Source organism: Carcharhinus amblyrhynchos, chromosome 5 (assembly GCF_965287045.1).
Source record: "Carcharhinus amblyrhynchos chromosome 5, sCarAmb.v2.hapA, whole genome shotgun sequence".
Classification (NCBI taxonomy): domain Eukaryota; kingdom Metazoa; phylum Chordata; class Chondrichthyes; order Carcharhiniformes; family Carcharhinidae; genus Carcharhinus; species Carcharhinus amblyrhynchos.
In genome coordinates, this window is record NC_137328.1 from 118235204 (window position 1) to 118256632 (window position 21429).

Consider the following 21429-nt stretch of genomic DNA (forward strand, 5'->3'; position numbering starts at 1 on the left):
CAGGTTAAGCCACTTACATCCAGGCTCACTGTATCCGTCCCTCACCCTTTAAAACTGAGGCCATGATGCGAAGTCCACTTTGAGAGTCCAGGAGTTAAAGATACAAGATTCTGACCAAAAGATATTGGCTGGAGTTTTCCCGTCCCATCGCCATGGGAATTGGAGCGGGAGAGAGGCCGATCATGGAAAGGTCCATTGACCTCAGGTGGAATTTTATGGTTTTGGGATAAGCAAGGCCTTAAAATACAGCCCATTCTTTCCAGACTTTACTTCTTTAAGTTACTAAATTTGCAACACTATGAAGCAGAACAGCATGCTACCATAGAAATTTCAAAAAATTATAAACCTACCTCAAGAGAATTAGAGTACAGCAGCAGGGATGTTTTATGCAATTGAATAAGGCATTGGTGAGGCCAACCTAGAGTATTGTCTACAGTTTTGGTGTCCTTATCTGAGGAAGGATGTCCTTGCTATAGAGGGAATACAGCAAAGGTTTACCAGGCTGATTCCTGGGATGGCAGGTCTGTCGTATGAGGAGAGACGAAGTTGGTTAGGATTATAGTCATTCCAGTTTAGAAGAGTGAAAAGGGATCTCGTCGAAACTTATAAAATTCTAACAAAGTTAGAGGGTCGATTCAGAAAGAATGTTCCTGATGGTAGGGGAGTCCAGAACTAAGGGTCATAGTTTGAGGAGGATCATAGAATCCCTACAGTGCAGAAGGACACCATTCAGCCCATCAAAAATGCACTAACAACAATTCCACCCAGGCCCCAAGATAAAAGCAAAATACTGCGGATGCTGGAACCTGAAACAAAAACAGAAAATGCGGGAAAATCTCAGCAGGTCTGACGGCATCTGTAGAGAGAGAATAGATGTGGAGTTGCCGGCATTGGACTGGGATAAACACAGTAAGAAGTCTCATAACACCAGGTTAAAGTCCAACAGGTTTATTTGGTAGTAAACACCACTTGAAATGCTGTTCTTCGTCAGGTGAGTAGAGAGTTCTGAACTCTCCACTCACCTGACGAAGGAACAGTGTTCCGAAAGCTAGTGGCATTTACTACCAAATAAACCTGTTGGACTTCATAACCTGGTGTTGTGAGACTTCTTACTGGGAGAGAATAGAGCCAGCGTTTCAAGCCAGATGACCCTTGGGCTATCCCCATATTTACCCTGATAGTCCCCTAACACTGAAGGTCAATTCAGCGTGGCCAATCTACCTAACCTGCACATCTTTGGAGTTGGGGGTGGGTTGTTGAGGTGGGAGGGGAGGGAGAACAGGTGCGGGATGAGGAGGGGGGCATTCAAAGCACATATTTAGAGCGTGGACTCACGCGATAAATGATCCCCTGAGGACTTTCACTCCAACAGGACATTCTCCCCACACCCCACTCAAGAGGTTGTGTTAGGATTCCTAAATTTACCCGCAAACACCCAGCATCAGGTCCTAAAAGACCATTGTTTCCCTTTGGACAATGAAAAATGAAAACTAACTTTCATCGTTGAGGAAAGGGATTCTGTATCAACAGGCAGTCTTAGGCAGGTTTAGTAGTAGATGGGAAGGAAAGAGTTAAACTAACTTTACACCTTACCACCAGGTCACGGTGCTGGTTTACTCATATGTGAATGCTAAACATTATTAAAAGAAAATGAAAGATGATTTTAATATATTAGTAAAAGTATTTACAATAATAATAATGCATTAATATGAAAAATGTATAAGCTTTACAGCCAATGTGTAATATTGCTGAGTTGAAGAAATTCAGAAATGGAAATAATTCGATCAGCAGGAAAAAAAAAGGGATATTAACATTCAGAACAGATGTTATAATATTTAATGAAAGATTTGATATTAAAAATGCAAAGACTCATCGTCAAGACATGGAAAGTATCAACTCTTTGGACCCAAGAGGTGTTGCTTTCTATTGTTTTGGCATAATACTGGTGGGAAAGGTAGTTGAATAAAAGCGTCTTTAGAAACATAGCAATGAGGAATTTACCCATTAAAAAGTCTGACAACACCAGGTTTTAGTCCAACCGATTTATTTGATAATATACTCACAAGCTTTCGGGGTTAGCCCCTTCGTCAGGTGAATGGAGAGTTCTGGCCTCAGACAGAGCATATAAAGCACAGACAGTTTAGAGATTACTGATTAAAATGCGAATCCTTACACCTAACCTGCTGTTCAAGACCTGAAGTGGCTGATAATGTGAGTGGAAGGAGCACTGATCACAGTTTAAAGAGATGTGTATTGTCTCCAGACAGTATAGTGAGTGAGGTTTTGCAAACCCAGGCAAGTCACGGGGGTTACAGATAGTGCGACATGAACCCAAGATCCCTGTTGAGACCGTCCTCATATGTGCAGAACTTGGCTATCAGTCTCTGTTCAGCAACTCTGCGCTGTCGTGTGTCGTGAAGGCCGCCTTGGAGAATGCTTACCCGAAGGTCAGAGGCTGAATGCCCGTGACCACTGAAGTGTTCGCCAACAGGAAGGGAACAGTCTTGCCTGGTGACTGTCGAGCGATGTTCATTCATCCGTTGTCGTAGCGTCTGCATGGTCTCCCCAATGTACCATGCTTCGGGACATCCTTTCTTGCAACGTATCAGGTAGACAATGTTGGCCGAGTTGCAAGAGTATTTACCATGTACCTGGTGGACGGTATTCTCACGTGTGATGATGGTATCCATGTCGATGATCCGGCATGTCTTGCAGAGGTTGCTGTGGCAGGGTTGTGTGGTATTGTGGTCACTGTTCTCCTGAAGGCTGGGTAGTTTGCTGCGAACAATGGTCTGTTTGAGGTTGTGTGGTTGTCTGAAAGCAAGAAGTGGGGGTGTGGGGATAGCCCTGGCAAGATGTTCGTCTTCATCAATGATATGTTGAAGACTCCGGAGAAGATGTCGTAGCTTCTCCGCTCCGGGGAAGTACTGGACGACGAAGGGTACTCTGTCCACTGTGTCCTGTGTTTGCCTTCTGAGGAGATCAGTGCGGTTTTTCGCTGTGGCGCATCGGAACTGCCGATCTATGAGTCGAGCACCATACCTCAATATGCCAACATCTTCATGCACAGGTTCGAACAAGACTTCTTCACTGCACAGAATCTTCAACCGATGCTGTACACTAGATACATCGATGACATTTTCTTCCTTTGGCCTCATGGTGAACAATCACTGAAACAACTATATGATGATATCAACAAATTCCACCCCACCATCAGATTCACCATGGACTATTCCCCAGAATCAGTTGCATTCTTGGACACACGCATCTCCATTAAGGACGGTCACCTCAGCACCTCACTGTACCGCAAGCCCACAGACAATCTCACAATGCTCCACTTCTCCAGTTTCCACCCTAAACATGTTAAAGAAGCCATTCCCTATGGACAAGCCCTCCGTATACACAGGATTTTCTCAGATGAGGAGGATCGTGACAGACACCTCCAGACCCTGAAAGATGCCCTCATAAGAACAGGATATGGTGCTCGACTCATAGATCGGCAGTTCCGATGCGCCACAGCGAAAAACCGCACCAATCTCCTCAGAAGGCAAACACGGGACACAGTGGACAGAGTACCCTTCGTCGTCCAGTACTTCCCCGGAGCGGAGAAGCTACGACATCTTCTCCGGAGTCTTCAACATATCATTGATGAAGACGAACATCTCGCCAGGGCTATCCCCACACCCCCACTTCTTGCTTTCAGACAACCACACAACCTCAAACAGACCATTGTTCGCAGCAAACTACCCAGCCTTCAGGAGAACAGTGACCACAATATCACACAACCCTGCCACAGCAACCTCTGCAAGACATGCCGGATCATCGACATGGATACCATCATCACACGTGAGAATACCATCCACCAGGTACATGGTAAATACTCTTGCAACTCGGCCAACATTGTCTACCTGATACGTTGCAAGAAAGGATGTCCCGAAGCATGGTACATTGGGGAGACCATGCAGACGCTACGACAACGGATGAATGAACATCGCTCGACAGTCACCAGGCAAGACTGTTCCCTTCCTGTTGGCGAACACTTCAGTGGTCACGGGCATTCAGCCTCTGACCTTCGGGTAAGCATTCTCCAAGGCGGCCTTCACGACACACGACAACGCAGAGTCGCTGAACAGAGACTGATAGCCAAGTTCCGCACATATAAGGACGGTCTCAACAGGGATCTTGGGTTCATGTCGCACTATCTATAACCCCCGTGACTTGCCTGGGTTTGCAAAACCTCACTCACTATACTGTCTGGAGACAATACACATCTCTTTAAACTGTGATCAGTACTCCTTCCACTCACATTATCAGCCACTTCAGGTCTTGAACAGCAGGTTAGGTGTAAGGATTCACATTCTAATCAGTAATCTCTAAACTGTCTGTGCTTTATATGCTCTGTCTGAGGCCAGAACTCTCCATTCACCTGACGAAGGGGCTAACCCCGAAAGCTTGTGAGTATATTATCAAATAAATCGGTTGGACTAAAACCTGGTGTTGTCAGACTTTTTACTGTGTTTACGCCAGTCCAACGCCGGCATACCCACATCATGAATTTACCCATGCCAGAGGAGGGCCAGATATCCAGTTTTTGGGGCAAAGACTGAAAGATCATTAAGTCAAACAGTGATTCACAATTGACTGAGGTGTTTGTCATGTATTGGACTGACAATATTAACGTGAAATGAGATTGAGTCTAATTAGAAGTGCCATAGATATCAGATGTGGAGATACTGGCGTTGGACCGGGGTAGGCACGATAAGAAGTCTCACAGTACCAGGTTAAAGTCCAACAGGTTTATTTTGTAGTACAAGCTTTCAGAACACTGCCCCTTTGTCAGGTGAGCACAGGATTTAGTTCACACACAGTTCCGTACACATGGGGACAGCCCCAACCGGGATCTTGGGTTCATGTCACACTATCTGTAACCACCACGACTTGCAAAATCTCACTAACTGTCCTGGCTTGAGACAATACACATCTCTTTAACCTGTACTTAACCCTGTCTCCACTCACATTGTCTGCAGCTTAAAGACTTGATTACCTGTTAAGATTCGGATTCCAACCATTATCTTGTAATTGAGTTTGTGTCTATGTATGCCCTGTTTGTAACCCCAATCCTGCACTCACCTAATGAAAGGGCAGTGCTCCAAAAGCTTGTGCTACTAAATAAACCTGTTACATATCAGAAAGATATAATTGTAATGAATTTTAGCTCAGTGCCTCAGATCTTCAGAGGGGTTTTTAGCACTCAGAGCTGCTTGATGATCCAAAGGCCTCCCACTGCCAACGTTAAAGTTTTATTTGTCCTGTACGTCTTTAACGTTTAAAAATAAATTTGTATACACCTTACATGCAAAGATGTTGCCTTTGTGAAATTAATTTAAGGTTTCTTACGTTTCTAAGAGAATCTGGCCACCAATAGAGGAATTCCTTACAACAATCGTTCCTCATGGCAACTGGGTGATCAATCCTTGGTTCCCCGTAGCCCCGGGTGACATATGGGTGGGTTTAGATCAGGGAGAATGAGGGGCCAGCCATCTCCTAAACTCAATGTCAACAAAATGAAGGCTGTCACCATGAAGTGAGGGTGGGAGGAAAGGTGGGTGGTTAGCACTGTTTCCTCACAGTGCCAGGGAGCCGGGTTTGATTCGGGGTGACCGTGCTATAGGAATGCAAGTCCTTCTTTTCATTTTCTTTCTGTTGAATTCTGCAAGTTCTTTCTGCAGCATTTGCCAGGAAGTGGTCATAGTTTAATCCCTGGCAAGCCCACCAAAGAGGGATTCTTTGCAGTTATGGGGGCGGGGGGTGGGGAAGGGTGGGATGGGATCCTGTATTGGAATCCCGAAGGCGGAAACCAATGGAAGAATTAAACAGCCCCCAGGAGGTCAGTCACGAATGTGGTGGGACACCAATTGAGACGGTGAAGCAGGCAGTTAAGAATCATTTGCACAAATGGCATTGAGCTTTAAAGTTTATAAACTTCTTTTAAAGTTTATTTATTAGCGTCACAAGTAGGCTTACATTAACATTGCAATGAAATTACTGTGAAATTGCCCCTTAGTGGCCCATGACGTGTAGGTTGGAGGATTAATGACAAAAACGTGCAGACTCCGCACAGACGGTGATCCAAGATGGGAATTGAACCTGGGTCCCTAGTGCTCTGAGGCAGCAGTGCTAACCACTACACCACCGGTGAGGGGAATCATGGGACATCAGATCTCTGACCACTGAACGTTGGCGGTGATGAAGTGAAGTGTCTCTCCGAGCTGGAAGGTCAGCCATTTTTGAAGCCACATGAAGACAGAAGGAATTTGTAAAGTTACAGGCAGAGGGGCAAAGATTTGAGGGAGAGGAGGTGCCTGCACTGTCTCAGGGGTATATATTGATGCTTTAGCTGCAGGTTGACCATAAGGGTTCAAATCAAATCCAGGGGATCAAAAACCTGATGAACACATGAGTATTGGAGGGAGCTCTGCCTTGGGTGTGCTGGTTAGGTCTATTGGCCATGCTAAATTCTCAAAGAACAAAGAAAATTACAGCGCAGGAACAGGCCCTTCAGCCCTCCAAGCCTGCACCGACCATGCTGCCTGACTTAACTAAAACCCCCTACCCTTCCAGGGACCATATCTCTCTATTCCCATTTCATTCACGTACTTGTCAAGACACCCCTTAAAAGTCACTACCATATCCGCTTCCACTACCTCCCCCAGCAACGAGTTCCAGGCACCCACTACTCTCTGTGTAAAAAAAAAACTGCCTCGTAGATCTCCTTTAAATATTGCCCCTTCCACCTTAAGCCAATGCCCCCTAGTAATTGACTCCTCCATCCTGGGAAAAAGCTTCTGACTATCCACTATGTCCGTGCCTCTCATAATCTTGTAGACTTCTATCAGGTCTCCCTTCAACCTCCATCGCTCCAGTGAGAACAAACCAAGTTTCTCCAACCTCTCCTCACAGCTAATGCCCTCCATGCCAGGCAACATCCTGGTAAATCTTTTCTGTATCTTCTCCAAAGCCTCCACATCTTTCTGGTAATGTGGCGACCAGATTGAACACGATATTCCAAGTGCAGACTAACTAAGGTTTTACAAAGCTGCAACATGACTTGCCAATTTTTAAACACAATGCCCTGGCTGATGAAGGCAAGCATGCCGTATGCCTTCTTGACTACCTTCTCCACCTGCATTGCCACTTTCAGTGACCTGCGTACCTGTACACTCAGATCCCTTTGCCTATCAATACACTTAAGGGTTCTGCCATTTACTGTATATTTCCTATCTGTATTAGACCTTCCAAAATGCATTACCTCATACTTGTCTGGATTAAACTCCATCTGCCATCTCTCCACCCAAGTCTCCAACTGATCCATATCCTGCTGTATATTCTGATGTTCCTCATCATTATCTGCAAATCCACCAACCTTTGTGGTGCCCGCAAACTTACTAATCAATCCAGTTACATTTTCCTCCAAATCATTTATATATATATTGCAAACAGCAAAGGTCCCAGAACTGATCCCTGAGGAACACCGCTTGTTACAGCCCTCCATTCAGAAACACACCCTTCCACTGCTACCCTCTGTCTTTTTGGACCGAGCCAGTTTTGTATCTACCTTGCCAGCTCACCTCTGATCTCATGCAACTTCACCTTCTGCACCAATCTGTCATGAGGACACCTTGTCAAAGGCCTTACTGAAGTCCATGTAGACAACATTCACTGCCCAACCCTCATCAATCATCTTCATCACTTCCTTGAAAAATTTGATCAATTTCGTGGGACATGACCTTCCCTTCACAAAACCATGTTGCCTCTCACTAATACATACACTTATTTCCAAGTGGGAATAAATCCTGTCTCGAAGAATCCTCTCCAATAATTTTCCTGATGTAAGGCTCACCGGCCTATAATTACCTGAATTATTCTTGCTACCCTTCTTAAACAAAGGAACAACATTGGGTATTCTCCAATCCTCCAGGACGTCCCCTGTAGCCAGTAAAGATACAAGGATTTCTCTCAAGGCCCCAGCAATTTCCTCCCTTGCCTCTCTCAGTATTCTGGGATATATCCCATCAGGCTCTAGGGACTTAACAAATTAATGTTTCTCAAGAACCCCTTTACCTCCTCCTTTTTGATCTCAACATGACTCAAACTATCTACACATCCTTTCCCAGACTGATCATCCAACATGACACAAACTAGCTACACAATCTTTCCCAGGCTCATCTCCCTCAGAGTATTCGAACAGGTACTGGCGTGAGGCAACTAGAGGATTTTCATACCCACTCCATTGAAGTGTTAATGAAAGCCTATTTGTGACACTAATAAACAAACTTAAACTGGGATGTCGCTGCCGGCATCAGAGGCACCAGACTGCTGCAGAAGCAGGAACAGTGAAAAGGGGTCCCAAAACAATGTAATTATTTATTAGTCACTCTCAATTGGCCCCTTCATGCCAGCTCTGGCATCCCGAACATCAAGGTCCAGGCCTGGATTAAATTCCACCTGATGTCGCTGCCTCAGAATAAGGGGACTGAGACGAGGAGAAATTTATTCTCTCAGAAGATTTTTGGAATTCTCTACCCTCAGTCACTGAACTTACTTGAGGCAGAGACTGGCAGATTTTGGAACACTAAGGGAATTAATGTGGAAAATTGGAGTTGAGGTAAAAGGTTAGACATGAAAAGAAAGCACTTGAGGGCCAAATGGTCTACTTGTGCTGATATTTCTCACATTCCTTTGGTAATTAAGCTCGCTTGCATGATTGTTATTGCTGCTTGTTGTGACTTGGGAGTTCAGACCAAGGAGGATAATGGGCACAATAAATGAAGGTGATGTAGAAGGAGTGTGCTTCTAAGATATCTTTTGACAAATAAGGTTTTAGCTGTGCATGAGTGGTCTTTATCATTCCTAATGTGGAAGCATTTGGGTTGCAGTGTCCTTTTCCATTCAATCGTGGGACATGACTGTCACTGGCTGGGCCAGTATTTATTGCCCATTCCTAGTTGCCCTTGGAGGACAGTTGAGAGTCAACCACATTGCTGTGGCTCTGGAGTCACATGTAGGCCAGAGCAGCTAAGGATGGCAGGTTTCCTTCCCTAAAGGACATTAGCGAACCAGATGAGTTTTTCCAACAATCGACAATGGTTTCCTGGTCAGCAGTGGATTCTCACTGCAGCTATTTTTTACTGAAACCAAATTCCGCCAATTGCCATGACGCGATTCGAACCTGAGACCCGGCTGTGTCACGTTGACCTCCTCCTCTGGTTCTTTCACTCTTAGGTCAGTGCCATGCTGAGATCTGATCCATTAAGTCTCCCAGGTGATATATAGCATTAGTTTTCACAAGATGGAAATTACCTCAAGGTGCAATGTAAGCCACAATCGAAACTCCATTCATAATGAACTTTGAATAGTGAAAGTCCCCCCTAGGTTACTAACCAATTTAGTGCAGGCACTTCCGCAAACTACCAAAGTAATAATATTGTCTTTGTGATTAATGTGCAGAATTATTTAGCTGTGACAGTTTAGCTACCACTGTCAGAACTGTTAATAAATATCATGGATTCAGCTTTAATGCACTACGTGTTAAACATGTTGATTACACCATTGAAGGGATCTGTTACGCGGGAGAAAAAAAATACCAAACATTTCCACGTCCGGCACAGAAAATGATACTTTACTAGACGGAGGCTAAGGGGGCACCTGAGAGACGTCTACAAAATTGTGATGGGCATAGACCGGGTGGATAGTCAGAAGTTTTTTTCCCCCAGGGTGGAAGTGTCAGTTACAAGGTGGGGGGCAAGTTCAACGGGGAAAGTTTAAGGGGAGATGTGTAGGGGAAGTCTTCCATACACTCCATTCTCAGAGGCTTTGTCCCAGGGCTGAAATAGTTGCTATGAGGGGACATGGGTTTAAGGTGCTGGGGGGGGGGGGTAGGCACAGAGGAGATGTCAGGGGTAAGTTTTTCACTCAGAGGGTGATGGGGGAGTGGAATCGGCTGCTGTCGGTGGTGGTGGAGGCGGATTCGATAGGGTCTTTTAAGAGACTTCTGGATGAGTACATGGGACTTAATAGGATTGAGGGTTATAGGTAAGCCTAGTAGGTATGGATATCATCGGTGCAACTTGTGGGCCAATGGGTCTGTTTGTGCTGTAGTTTTTCTATGTTCTAAAGGGTTTTTAAAGTATTAAAAGTTTCAAGTTTTAAAAGTTTACTTTTTTTATTTGTCACAAGACGTACATTAACACTGCAGTGAAGTTACCGTGAAATTCCCCTAGTCGCCATACTCTGGTGCCTGTTCGGGTCAAGGCACCTAACCAGCATGTCCTTCAGACTGTGGGAGGAAACTGGAGCACCCAGAGGAAACCCATGCAGACACGGGGAGAATGTGCAGACTTCACACAGACAGTGACCCAAGCTGGGAATCGAACCTGGGTCCTTGGCTCTGTGAGGCAGCAGTGCTAACCACTGTTTTCATGGGTGCCTGGAATGTGCTGCCAGAGGAGGTGGTGGAAGCAGGCACATTAGCAACATTTAGGAGACATTTGGACGGGTACATGAATAGGAGGGAATAGATACGGACTGAGTAAGGGCAGAAGGTTTCTTTTTTAGTTTAGTTAGGGCATCGTGATTGGCATAGGCTTGGCGGGCTGAAGGGCCTGTTCCTGTGCTATACCTTTCTTTGTCCTTTGTTTTAGTTAAGTGAGTGTGAGATGAATTCAGCCAGGCTAATGAGGTTGGCTTGCTACAGTATGAAGTTCCTGATGATTCCTAATTGATGGTTAGATCAGGGAGCCTCAGGCTCCCGATTTAAAGCAGGTATGTCAGGCTCCCAGCCTGCATTCAGCAGGGAGCGACTGGAAGTTGCTGCGTACAGATGTATGGTGTAAATAAAGTAACTTGGTGATGGGGCTTTCACCTCCACCGAGTTATTACAGTGAGGAACTGTGATTTCAACTTGTCCATTGCTTTAACATCTTCAGAAAAAAACTGTCAGGGCAAATAAATACACGACATATCGTATAATGGGAAACTCATGCCTTCCTCAGCACCTCCCGCACCATTACCCAGTGTGGATTCAGGTGGATGTTTACCAGGGAAGCTGTGATGAAAGAATGGAGAATCCACCCTATGATTCCAGGTGAGAAAGGAATGGATGGGCCTGACAGAAGATTCCAAGATTCAGAATGGTTATAGCGAAGTGAACAGGGATAGATTTCTTCCACTAGTTTGTGGGAAAGCAACTGGAGGCACAAACACAAAATGATCACAAAACATATTGAAGAGGAGACTACAGCCTAAGTTTCCCCATGCAGAGAATGATTGTGTTATATGTGCCCCTATGAGTCATAGATGTTTACAGCATAGAAACAGGCCCTTCGGCCCAAACTTCCCACGCCACCCTTTTTGTTTAACCCGGAGTTGAGGGGGTTGAGCTATGAGGAGAGGCTGAATAAACTAGGCTTGTACTCGTTAGAGTTTAGAAGAATGAGGGGAGATCTCATTGAGACATATATGATGATGAATGGGATGGATAGGATAGAGGTGGAGAGACTCTTCCCGCTCAAAAAGACAGTAGGACTAGGGGGCACAGCCTCAAGATAAAGGGGGGGAGGTTTAGAACGGAGTTGAGGAGGAACTTCTTCACTCAAAGGGTGGTGAATCTCTGGAGTTCTCTGCCCATTGAGGTGGTGGAGGCTACCTCACTAAATATTTTTAAGACACGGGTTGATGGGTTTTTGATAAGCGAAGGGATTAAGGGTTATGGGGAGACGGCGGGAATGTGGAACTGAGCCACGACGGGTCAGCCATGATCTTATTGAATGGCGGGGCAGGCTCGAAGGGCTAGATGGCCTACTCCTGCTCCTATTTCTTATGTTAATCCCAATTGCCCGCATTTGGCCCACATCCCTCTATACCCATCTTACCCGTGTAACTGTCTAAACACTTCTTAAAATATTGTACCTATCTCTACTACCGCCTCTGGCGGCTTGTTCCAGACACTCGCCACCCTCTGAGTGAAAAAGTTGCCCCTCTGGACCCTTTTTGCATCTCTCCCGTCTCATCTACGGCACTTTCAAGGCTTCCTTGCTTCTGTGACAGGCAAAGGCCGTTGCAATTTGGTGAAATGAAAGGGCTGTGGCAGAGTTGGAAAAATCCCATTCGTGCTCTGTAATGATACACACTCACAGATTCCACCTCCTCGGCTCCCCCATTCCTGACATATCTTCAGACCATCTTCTGCCTAAGAGCAGGCTCTGCCCCCTGAGGCGATAACCCACTCTCGATCCCAATTGGTCCCGCAGGACAGGTGACCATCTTCTGCAGTGTTACCCTGAAAGGAGAAATCACCACACGCTCCCACTGTTTGGAGCAGTTTAAGCCAAGGGTGATCTTGACGGGGAGCAAGAGCAGAGGCATGAGGAGCTTCACGGTAACCCCTCCCCTTTCCCCCTCTATCTTGTGGGGACAATGAATTGGATTCCATTTAAATTTGGTTTGCCCAATCCACTCTGGGCAAAAAACGCTGGGCCAGCCAGCGTTGCCCATGTCCCACGAATGAATAACAAAAAAATTAGCTTGCAGCATCCTACAAGGCACAAGATACAAAAGGGTCCAGAGGGGCAACTTTTTCACTCAGAGGATGGTGAGTGTCTGGGACAAGCTGCCAGAGGCAGTAGTAGAGACAGATACAATATTGCCTTTTAAAAAGTGTTTAGACAGTTACACGGGTAAGACAGGTATAGAGGGATATGGGCCAAATGCGGGCAATTGGGATTAACTTAGGGTTAAATAAAAAGGGCGGCATGGGAAATTTGGGCCGAAGGGCCAAGTGGAATACTCCCCACTTGCCTGGATGGGTGCAGCTCCAACAACACTCAAAAAGCTTGACGCCATCCAGGACAAAGCAACCCACTTGATTGCCATCCTTTCTACAAACTTTCAATCCTACTGACGTTCAGTAGCAGCAGTGTTTACCATCTACAAGATGCACTGCAGCAATTCACCAAAGAACCTTAGACAGCACCTTCCAAACCCACCACCAGCTCCATCCAGAAGGACAAGGGCAGCAGGTATATGGGAACAACACCACAAGCAAGGTCCGCTCCAAGCCACCCACCATCCTGGCTTGGAAAGATATCACCGTTCCTTCACAGTCGCTGGAATCCTGGAATTTCCTCGCTAACAGCATTGTGAGTCAACCTACAGTACGTGGACTGCAGCGATTCAAGAAGGCAGCTCATCACCACCTTCTCAAGGGCAACTTGGGGTGGGCAATAAATGCTGGCCAGCCAGCGACGCCCATGTCCCATGAATGAATTTAAGAAAAAAAGGTTTGACAGCAGCCCAAACAGGAATCATGGAATCCCTACAATGCAGAAGGAGGGCCTTCGGCCCATCGAGCCAACACCGACAACAATCCCACCCAGGCCCTATCCCCCGAACCCCACGTTATGGTGCAAGATTGGAGGCGGGTAAAGTGACAGATACTGTGGAGGCTTTGCAATCGGGTTTGAGGAGCAGTTTCAGTCTCGAGTTCAGGTCGGTGACCTGCGCAATGGCTGGTCCCACACGGCAGGGTCTAACGCACAGCGCTGTCACCCGGTTCACTGAACGTGGCTCAGTTCACGCCGCATTAAATTAACACCGCGAGCCCAAATGGAATCCTTTCATCCATTAAAAATCGGGCGCTCCTTGGTGAACGGAATCTGCATGTACTGTAAAGACTGGCAAATAAAAGCAGCCTCACCCTTACAGAACTAAAAAAAAATCGGAGACGTTAATAGGGTTGTCTAAAAATTGGAAGCTCTTCAAGCTGCCTAGTGTGTATGTATCACCTGCCATCTTTCTTGTCATGTTCTGCCATCTGTTGTGACCTTACATGCTCCACGTGGCACATTGCTGGAGAGGTTAATAATTACTGTGAGTGCTTGAGAGGCTGCCTTTCTCTGGAAGCACAAAGAGGTGAGTTGATACAAAGCTGTGCTTCTAATGGCAATTATCGCAGAGTGCAACCTGGTAGGTTTATTATAGAACCACCAGAGCCTCCTGGATACCTGAGCCCTGATGTTAAATCTCGCCGCGCAGACAAGCCGTGGCAACGTCACCCCCACAATTCTACAGCAGGCAGTGAAGGTCATTGTCGCTCAGAGGATAAGGTGTCAAGGATGGGGAATATGAGTGCAGCACTTCACTCAGGTGGCCTTTGCCTTTTTCAGGGCCTCTGCACTGAGCCACAGTGAAGAATAGTGGTGCTCGATGGACATATTTAAATGGGATTCCAGAAACCCAGCTCGGAAAGGGAGACACCAGTTAGAATCACAGAATCCATTCAGCGCAGAAAGTGGCCATTCAGCCCACTGCACCTGCACCGACACCAGCCTCACCCAATCCCTACCCCCATAAATTTATCCTGCTAGCTCCCCCTGACACCAAGGGGCAATCTATCATGGCCAATCAACCTAACACGCACATCTTTGGAGTGTGGGAGGAAACCCGCACTCACAGTGGGAGGACACTCACAGACCACAATCACTAAGTTTCAAAAGAAAAGATCAGTCGCTCCCCGTACCTGAACGCATCTGGTCTTCCTGAATGCTTTCATAGTTGTGCCAGTCTTTCCTTTTCAGCCCATCTGTCCAACCGTAGGAACGTTCATCATTGGGACCGAATGGGAATCTCTGAAATACACCATATCAGTGGTTACAATTCGTGGTTATGTGTTTATTCCGTTGCACTTCTAACCAGATCAAAGATTAAATCATCACTTTCCCCCAGAGGATCTGAAATCAAAACCAATGGTTTGTTGCAAATTATGGAGTACACGCTTGTTAACTCAGACTGGTGGAACTATCCTTTAGCACCATGGAGAGGTCGAGAGATAAATTAGAGACATCTGTAAGATCTATAAGAGTTGAACCCATTCACTTACACTCCCCATGTGCTAATGAGGGAGTGCTGCACTGTTGGAGGTCGTTTTGTTTTTGGATGGCACATTTAACTGAAGTCCCGTCTAATTCAGGTGGATGTAAAACTTCCCAAGGCACTATTCAGGAGGAAGGCAAGGAAGTTCATCCACTATTTAACCCTCAATCAATATCAGCGAAACAGATTCTCAAGGCTTTATCTCATTGCTGTTTATGGCACCTTTCTGTGTACAGATCTCAAGGGCAAATAGTTATGGTCTACTGAGATGCTTTACATCCAGATGAGTAGTTAAGTGGAACTTCAGTTTAATACGCCATCCGAAATAAAAACAGCCTCCAACATTAGACCATAATTAAATGTTATTTCATGAATATGCATAGGCCTTCTGTTCAATATTTATGTTGAAGGCAACAGGGTTGTCTGTCCTCACAAGGCAGTTGGAATGGTGGAGGGGGAATCAATGAATCATAGAATCATATCATAGAATCGCTATAGTGCAGGAGGCCATTCGGCCCATCAAGCCTGCACCGACAACAAACCCAGCTAGGCCCTATCCCTGTAACCCCATGTATTCACCCTGCGAGTTCCCCTTTACACTAAGGGGTGATTTAGCATGGCCTCTCAACTTTGGGCTGTGGGGGGGTAACTGGAGCACCTGGAGGAAACCCACACAGACATGGGGAGAATGTGCAGACTCCACACGGACAGTGACCCCAAGCCAGGAATCAAACCCAGATCCTTGGCGCTGTGAGGCAGCAGCGCTAACCCATTGAATTTTTTTTAACATGGAGGCAAATAAGATCCTTGCTAAGCAAGGAAGTCAAAGGTAATCAGGGACAGATAGACGTGTGGAACTAGGAACACAAACAGATCACCCATAATCTTAATGGGTGGTCAAAGGGCCAAATTAGCTGCTTCTGCTCCTGCGTATGTCTGTTCATAGGTCATGCTGATTATCCTTTCCTCTAGATAGGCAAACTGAAAGATGAAATCACCAATTCTAAGGTATGAAAATATGGCCGCGATTCTCCCATCACGACCCGTAACTTTTCTGGCGGATCGGTGTGGGGGATGCGCATCACCGGCCTTGCTCTGAGATTTGCACTTGCGCATCTCCCAGAGCCAGCGAACAGTCACTGGCCAGACTACACTGGAAATGGCAGGAAAGCAGGTGAGTCATTTGAATCTGGTTTTAATGTTTTAAACGTCTTTTAAATGTAATTATTGGGGACTTACCAGCCCCAATTGAATCTCCTACACCGCCAGGGGTTCAGAGTAGCTCCCCACGTTTGGGGAACTAGCGGGAGACCCCACCGGAATAAGGGGGGGGGGGGGGGGGAGGGGTGCAATTGGAGCCCCCCGGGGGAGGGGGGGGGGGGTCAGGCAGTGGGGTGGCAGTGACCCCTGGGCATGGGCACCCTGGCAGTGCCAGCCTGTGCCCCCTGGCACTGTCCAAGAGGAAAAGTGCCCAGGCCCAAGGGGGCAGCAGGGCCTATTGCGGGCATGGCTGAGGGGCAATCGGTGAGGTGGCGGGGAGGGGTGGGGGGGGGGAGGTCCTGCTGCCACTCTGTGTGGCGTTTAGTTTGGGATGGAGGGAGCGCAGCGATTGGGGCAGGCTGGAGGGTGGGGCTGGACATCAGGGCGTTCGGGGGGGGGGGGGGGGGTTGGGGGGGTCAGGGCTGGCCCAGGAATGGTCATGGGGGCCACAGTTGGGTCACGGCGGGGGGGGGGGTGCTGGCGGGGCAGCACTGTTGGGGGGGGTCCTAGGCTGGCCAGCAAATGGGGAATCTGACGCTACGCGTGTGCAGAGTTCCAAGACCGTCAGACTGCGGTGCGAATAGGCCCCACCCCTCTGGGTTCTTAATGAGATTCATGATTGAGACCTCTGCATTGCACAGAGTGTGGAGATTCCGGTGAGAAGCCGAATAGTCGGGATCTAGAACAGTTTTCCTGCCAATTCAGTGCTTCTGGGAGAATCATGGTCTATATTTCTTTTTACGGCCCCAAAGATTAAGGAAGTCAGGTGAGTACAACCAGGGTGCTGATTCGCTATTGTCCATCGCCTTACCGCCTTAACATTGAACTTTGCTAAATCAGCTGCCCTTGTCACCAAGTTCCAGAATGTTGCAAAAGGCATCAACAGAAAAAGACGTGGCACAAACCGCTTCACTGCGGTAGCGCAAGGTTGGGAGATGCAGGAAGGGATACTGGGAGCTATAGTGAAGGTGGATTGCTGGGAGATTGTCGAGGTAGTTTTTGAATTCATCAAACCAGCAGGATATCGGAGTTGAAATGTCTGATGCCCGTAACTCTCCACGTAAAAGCGGAATAATGATAATCTCATTTCTCAGCCGTGTTCTCAAGAGGCAGTTACACAAAAACAGGCATTAGATGAGATAAGAAAATAAAAAAAAATGTTTTGATTGATAGATCCGAACCGTTCCTTCTCCTACCATACTCTGCCAGCACGATAATGGTTATGGGGAAAAATAGAGCACCGGAGGAGGCCATTCAGCCCAACAAACCGATGCTGCCTCCTTGTAAGAACTATCCAATTAGTCTCAAACCCCTTTCTTGTTCCCCAAAGGCCTGGCCCATTTGTTGCTCCTTCAAGGGCATTTCCAATTTTATTTTGACAGTTATCATTGAGTCTGATACTTTGGTCATTGAGACTCCAAGCATTAGAAACAATGTCATCCTACTTATCAAACCTTATTATGGAATCACTGAAAATGACACGCAGAGCAATTTAATTCTGTCATGCCTAGTGCTGTCTTCATATTATTGGGCAAAGCATTAAACAAGAAACGATTGGCCCCTGTACAAAATGCATTGTAATAATTGTAGTAAACATTAATCTTCATAGGCAAACGCAATGTTAGCATTCGTATGGAGAGGGCTAAAATACAACAGCAGGGATGTACTTCCGAGGCTGTGTAAGGCTCTGATCAGATCCCATTTGGAGTACTGTGAGCAGTTTTGGGCCCCGTATCTAAGGAAGGATGTGCTGGCATTGGAAAGGGTCCAGAGAAGGTTCACAAGAACGATCCCTGGAATAAAGAGCTTGTCGTTGAAGACTCTGGGTCTGTACTCATTGGAATTTAGAAGGATGAGGGGGTATCTTATTGAAACTTACAGCCTACTTGCAGGATACTTACTGAAACTTACAGGGTACTATAGAGTGGACAAGGAGAGGATGTTTCCACCAGTAGGAAAATCTAGAACCAGAGGGCACAACCTCAGCCTAAAGAATGATCCTTTGAAACAGAGACGAGGAGGAATTTCTTCAGCCAGAGGGTGATGACTCTGTGGAGCTCTTTGCCGTAGAAGGCTATGGAGGCCAGGTCATTGAGTGTCTTTAAGTCAGAGATTGATAGGTTTTTTGTTAATAAGGGGATCAGGAGTTATGGGGAAAAGGCAGGAGAATGGGGATAAGAAAAAATTAGCCATGATTGAATGGCAGAGCAGACTCGATGAGCTGAGTGGACTAATTCTGCTCCTGTGTCTTATGGTCTTGTATGGACTGTAATGAACAAATTGGCAAGAGTGATCCAGAAGATGGGGTTATAGAAGGTTTTTGTAACAGTTTCTTGAGCGATATATTGTGGAACTGACTTGTGATGAAGCTATCTTAGGTTTAATATTGTGCAATGAAGCAGGGTTCATTGAGAAATAGTGATCATAATATCACAGAACTCCATACTAAATTTGAAAGCGATATATTCCAATTGTAAACAAATCTTAGACTCAAACAAAGCCAAATGCATAGGTATGTTGGGAAAACTGGCTACGGCTCATTGGGGAAATGGACTAAATGATATGGCAGTAAATGAACAGTAGGAAACATTTAAAGAAACAATTCAAAATGTTCAACAAAAATGCATTCCATTGAAAAATAAAAATTCAGGGTGAAGGGCATATCTGTGGCTCACTCAGGAAGTTAAGCATAGTGTTAATTAAAAGAGGGGGGGGGTTGCAAATTTCAAAAAAAATTAGTAGCATGTGTGAGGTTTGGAAGTATTTTAGAAACCAAAGAAGGGCAACCAGAAACATGATTAACAAAGGGAAAAACTAGTGAAAAATATAAACACAGATTGTAAAAGTGTTTATAAGTGTATAGAAAGGGGAAGAGTAGCTGGAATAAAATTTGGGCCTGTAGAAGCAGAGGCAAGAGAAATTAGCATGGGAATGAGGAAATGACAGAGGCATTGAACAAGTACTTTGTGCTTATCTTCACAGTGGAAGACACAAACGTTGACAGTAAAGTTGGGGCTAAAAGGAGTGATGAAATTAAGGAATTTAATAGCAGCAGGAAAAAAAGTATTAGAGGAACTCAAGGGACTAAAATACAATAAATCCCTGGGACCAGATGGCTTACACCCTAGGGTTTGAAAAGAGGGGGCTGCAGGGATTACGGACTAGCTATGATTTTGTACAATTCCTCAGATACCAGAATGGAAGTCCCTCCAGGTTTCCCACTAGTGTGGACATTCAATTTCAATTTGGGAGATTCATGGGCATAGTTTTTTTGGGGAAAATTCCACCCCTTGTGCCAAGTTGTTTTCTGTTTACTAACAGCTTGTAACATAAGGGAGTTGCAGCTGTGCTTTCATGTTAACAATAGCTGTCGCATCCTTATAGTAAATATGTCTCTTGAGCAATACTGTACCTGACTACTTCTGCTCCTATTTTGTTTTTCTATGCATATAGGTACACACATCTTCAAATAACCCGAATTTGGGATTATGTTATCAATCCTGAATGGCATTGGTAAGTTTGCATTAAGCAATCACAGAAATAAAGCAGTCTCAGGGTAAGGGGATCTTCATTTAAGACTGAGATGAAGAGAAAACACTTCACTCAAAGGGTTGTGAATCTTTGGAATTCCCTACCCCAGAATGATTGTGAATGCTCCATCGTTGAATAAATTTACGGGCACGATAGGCAGATTTTTGGGCTGGAATTTTACCGTCACGCCCGCTCCAGAATCGGTTTCTCGGTGTTTGGACCGGACAGAATTCTCCGTTGGCCTCACCTGAGCAAGGTCGTAAAGTTCCAGCCTTGGTCTCTCAGGAAATATGGGGAGTGGGCAGGAAAGTGAAACCCAAGGTCAGAAACGATGGTATTGAATGGCGGAGTGGGCTCAGTGGTCCGCTCCTGTTCCGACTTATATTCTTGGTGATCAAACTACGTATCTTTCCATATGCTCTTAAAATGATTCTTCCTCAAGTGTTTGTGGAATTTCTTCTTTAATTCTGTGACTGATCTGGCTTCAATGGCTACTTATGGTAATGCAGTGCATATTGTAATAAGCCTCTTTCATGAGAAGAAAATCCTTCTAACCTTCCCCTTTATGCTTTTCTACTAATCTAAAGCTGATATTCCATTGCTGCCAATTCACCAATCAGGGAAAGTAATCCTCCACTCATTTACTGTTGCACATTCTTCCACTTATTTGAACACTTCTGTCAGATCGTCTCCTTTTAACCTTTTTTATCTGGGTGGAATTAACTTCTAAGTCCCATTTACAGCCAGCCCCTTGAGGATGAGAACCTCTGTATTGTAGCACCAATCCAGCGCTGATCAGAAGTGGCAGTGAACGCAGCCTCGAAAGTTTATTTTTAAAGTTTATTTATTGGTCACGAGTAGGCTTACATTACATTAACACCGCAATGGAGTCACTGTGAAAATCCCTGAATCGCCACTCGGGCACCTGTTCGGGCACACTGAGGGAGAATTTAGCACGGCCAGTGCAACTTACCAGAATCGTAGAACCCTACAGTGCAGAAGGAGGTCCTTCGGCCCATCGAGTCTGCACCGACCACAATCCCACCCAGGCCCTATCCCCCCCAATATCCCTACATGTTTTACCCGCTAATCCCTCTAACCTAAGCAACTCAGGGCATTAAGGGGCAATTTTAGCATGGCCAATCAACCTAACCCGCACATCTTTGGACTGTGGGAGGAAACCGGAGTACCCGGAGGAAACCCACGCAGACACGAGGAGAATGTGCACACAGACAGTGACCCGAGTCGGGTATCGAACCCTGGAGCTGTGAAGCAGTAGTGCTAACCACTGTGCGGCCCATAATGTCTTTAGACCAGCATGTCTTTCAGACTGATATGATTTGATGTTATTTTTGTCACATGTATTGGTATACAATGAAAAGTATTGTATCTCGCATGCCATACAGACACAGTATACCGTTCATAGTGAAGGAAAGGAGAGAGTGCAGAATGCACTGTTACAGTCATAGCTAGGGTGTATAGAAAGATCAACTTAACACAAGCTAGGGCCATTCAAAAGCCTGACAGCAGCAGGGAAGAAGCTGTTCTTGAGTTGGTTGGTACGTGACCTCAGACTTTTATATCTTTTTCCCGATGGAAGAAGGTGGAAGAGAGAATGTCCAGGGTGCGTGGCGTCCTTAATTATGTTGGCTGCTTTGCCGAGGCAGCAGGAAGTGTAGACAGAGTCAATGAATAGGAGATAGGTTTATG

General features: G+C 45.9%; 1 protein-coding gene across 2 annotated transcripts in view; it reads right to left on the reverse strand.

Moving 5' to 3' along the window:
- The window catches only part of galntl6 (polypeptide N-acetylgalactosaminyltransferase like 6), a 1196842-nt gene that overhangs the window by 729162 nt on the left and 446251 nt on the right, over positions 1-21429 (reverse strand). The window contains exon 3 of one of the 2 annotated variants that reach the window (XM_080189755.1): positions 14576-14682. In XM_080189755.1, the coding sequence (XP_080045881.1) occupies positions 14576-14682 (107 nt within the window). Of the gene's footprint in view, positions 1-14575; positions 14685-21429 lie in introns of both variants that reach the window. The other variant, XM_080189754.1, reaches the window with a different exon arrangement.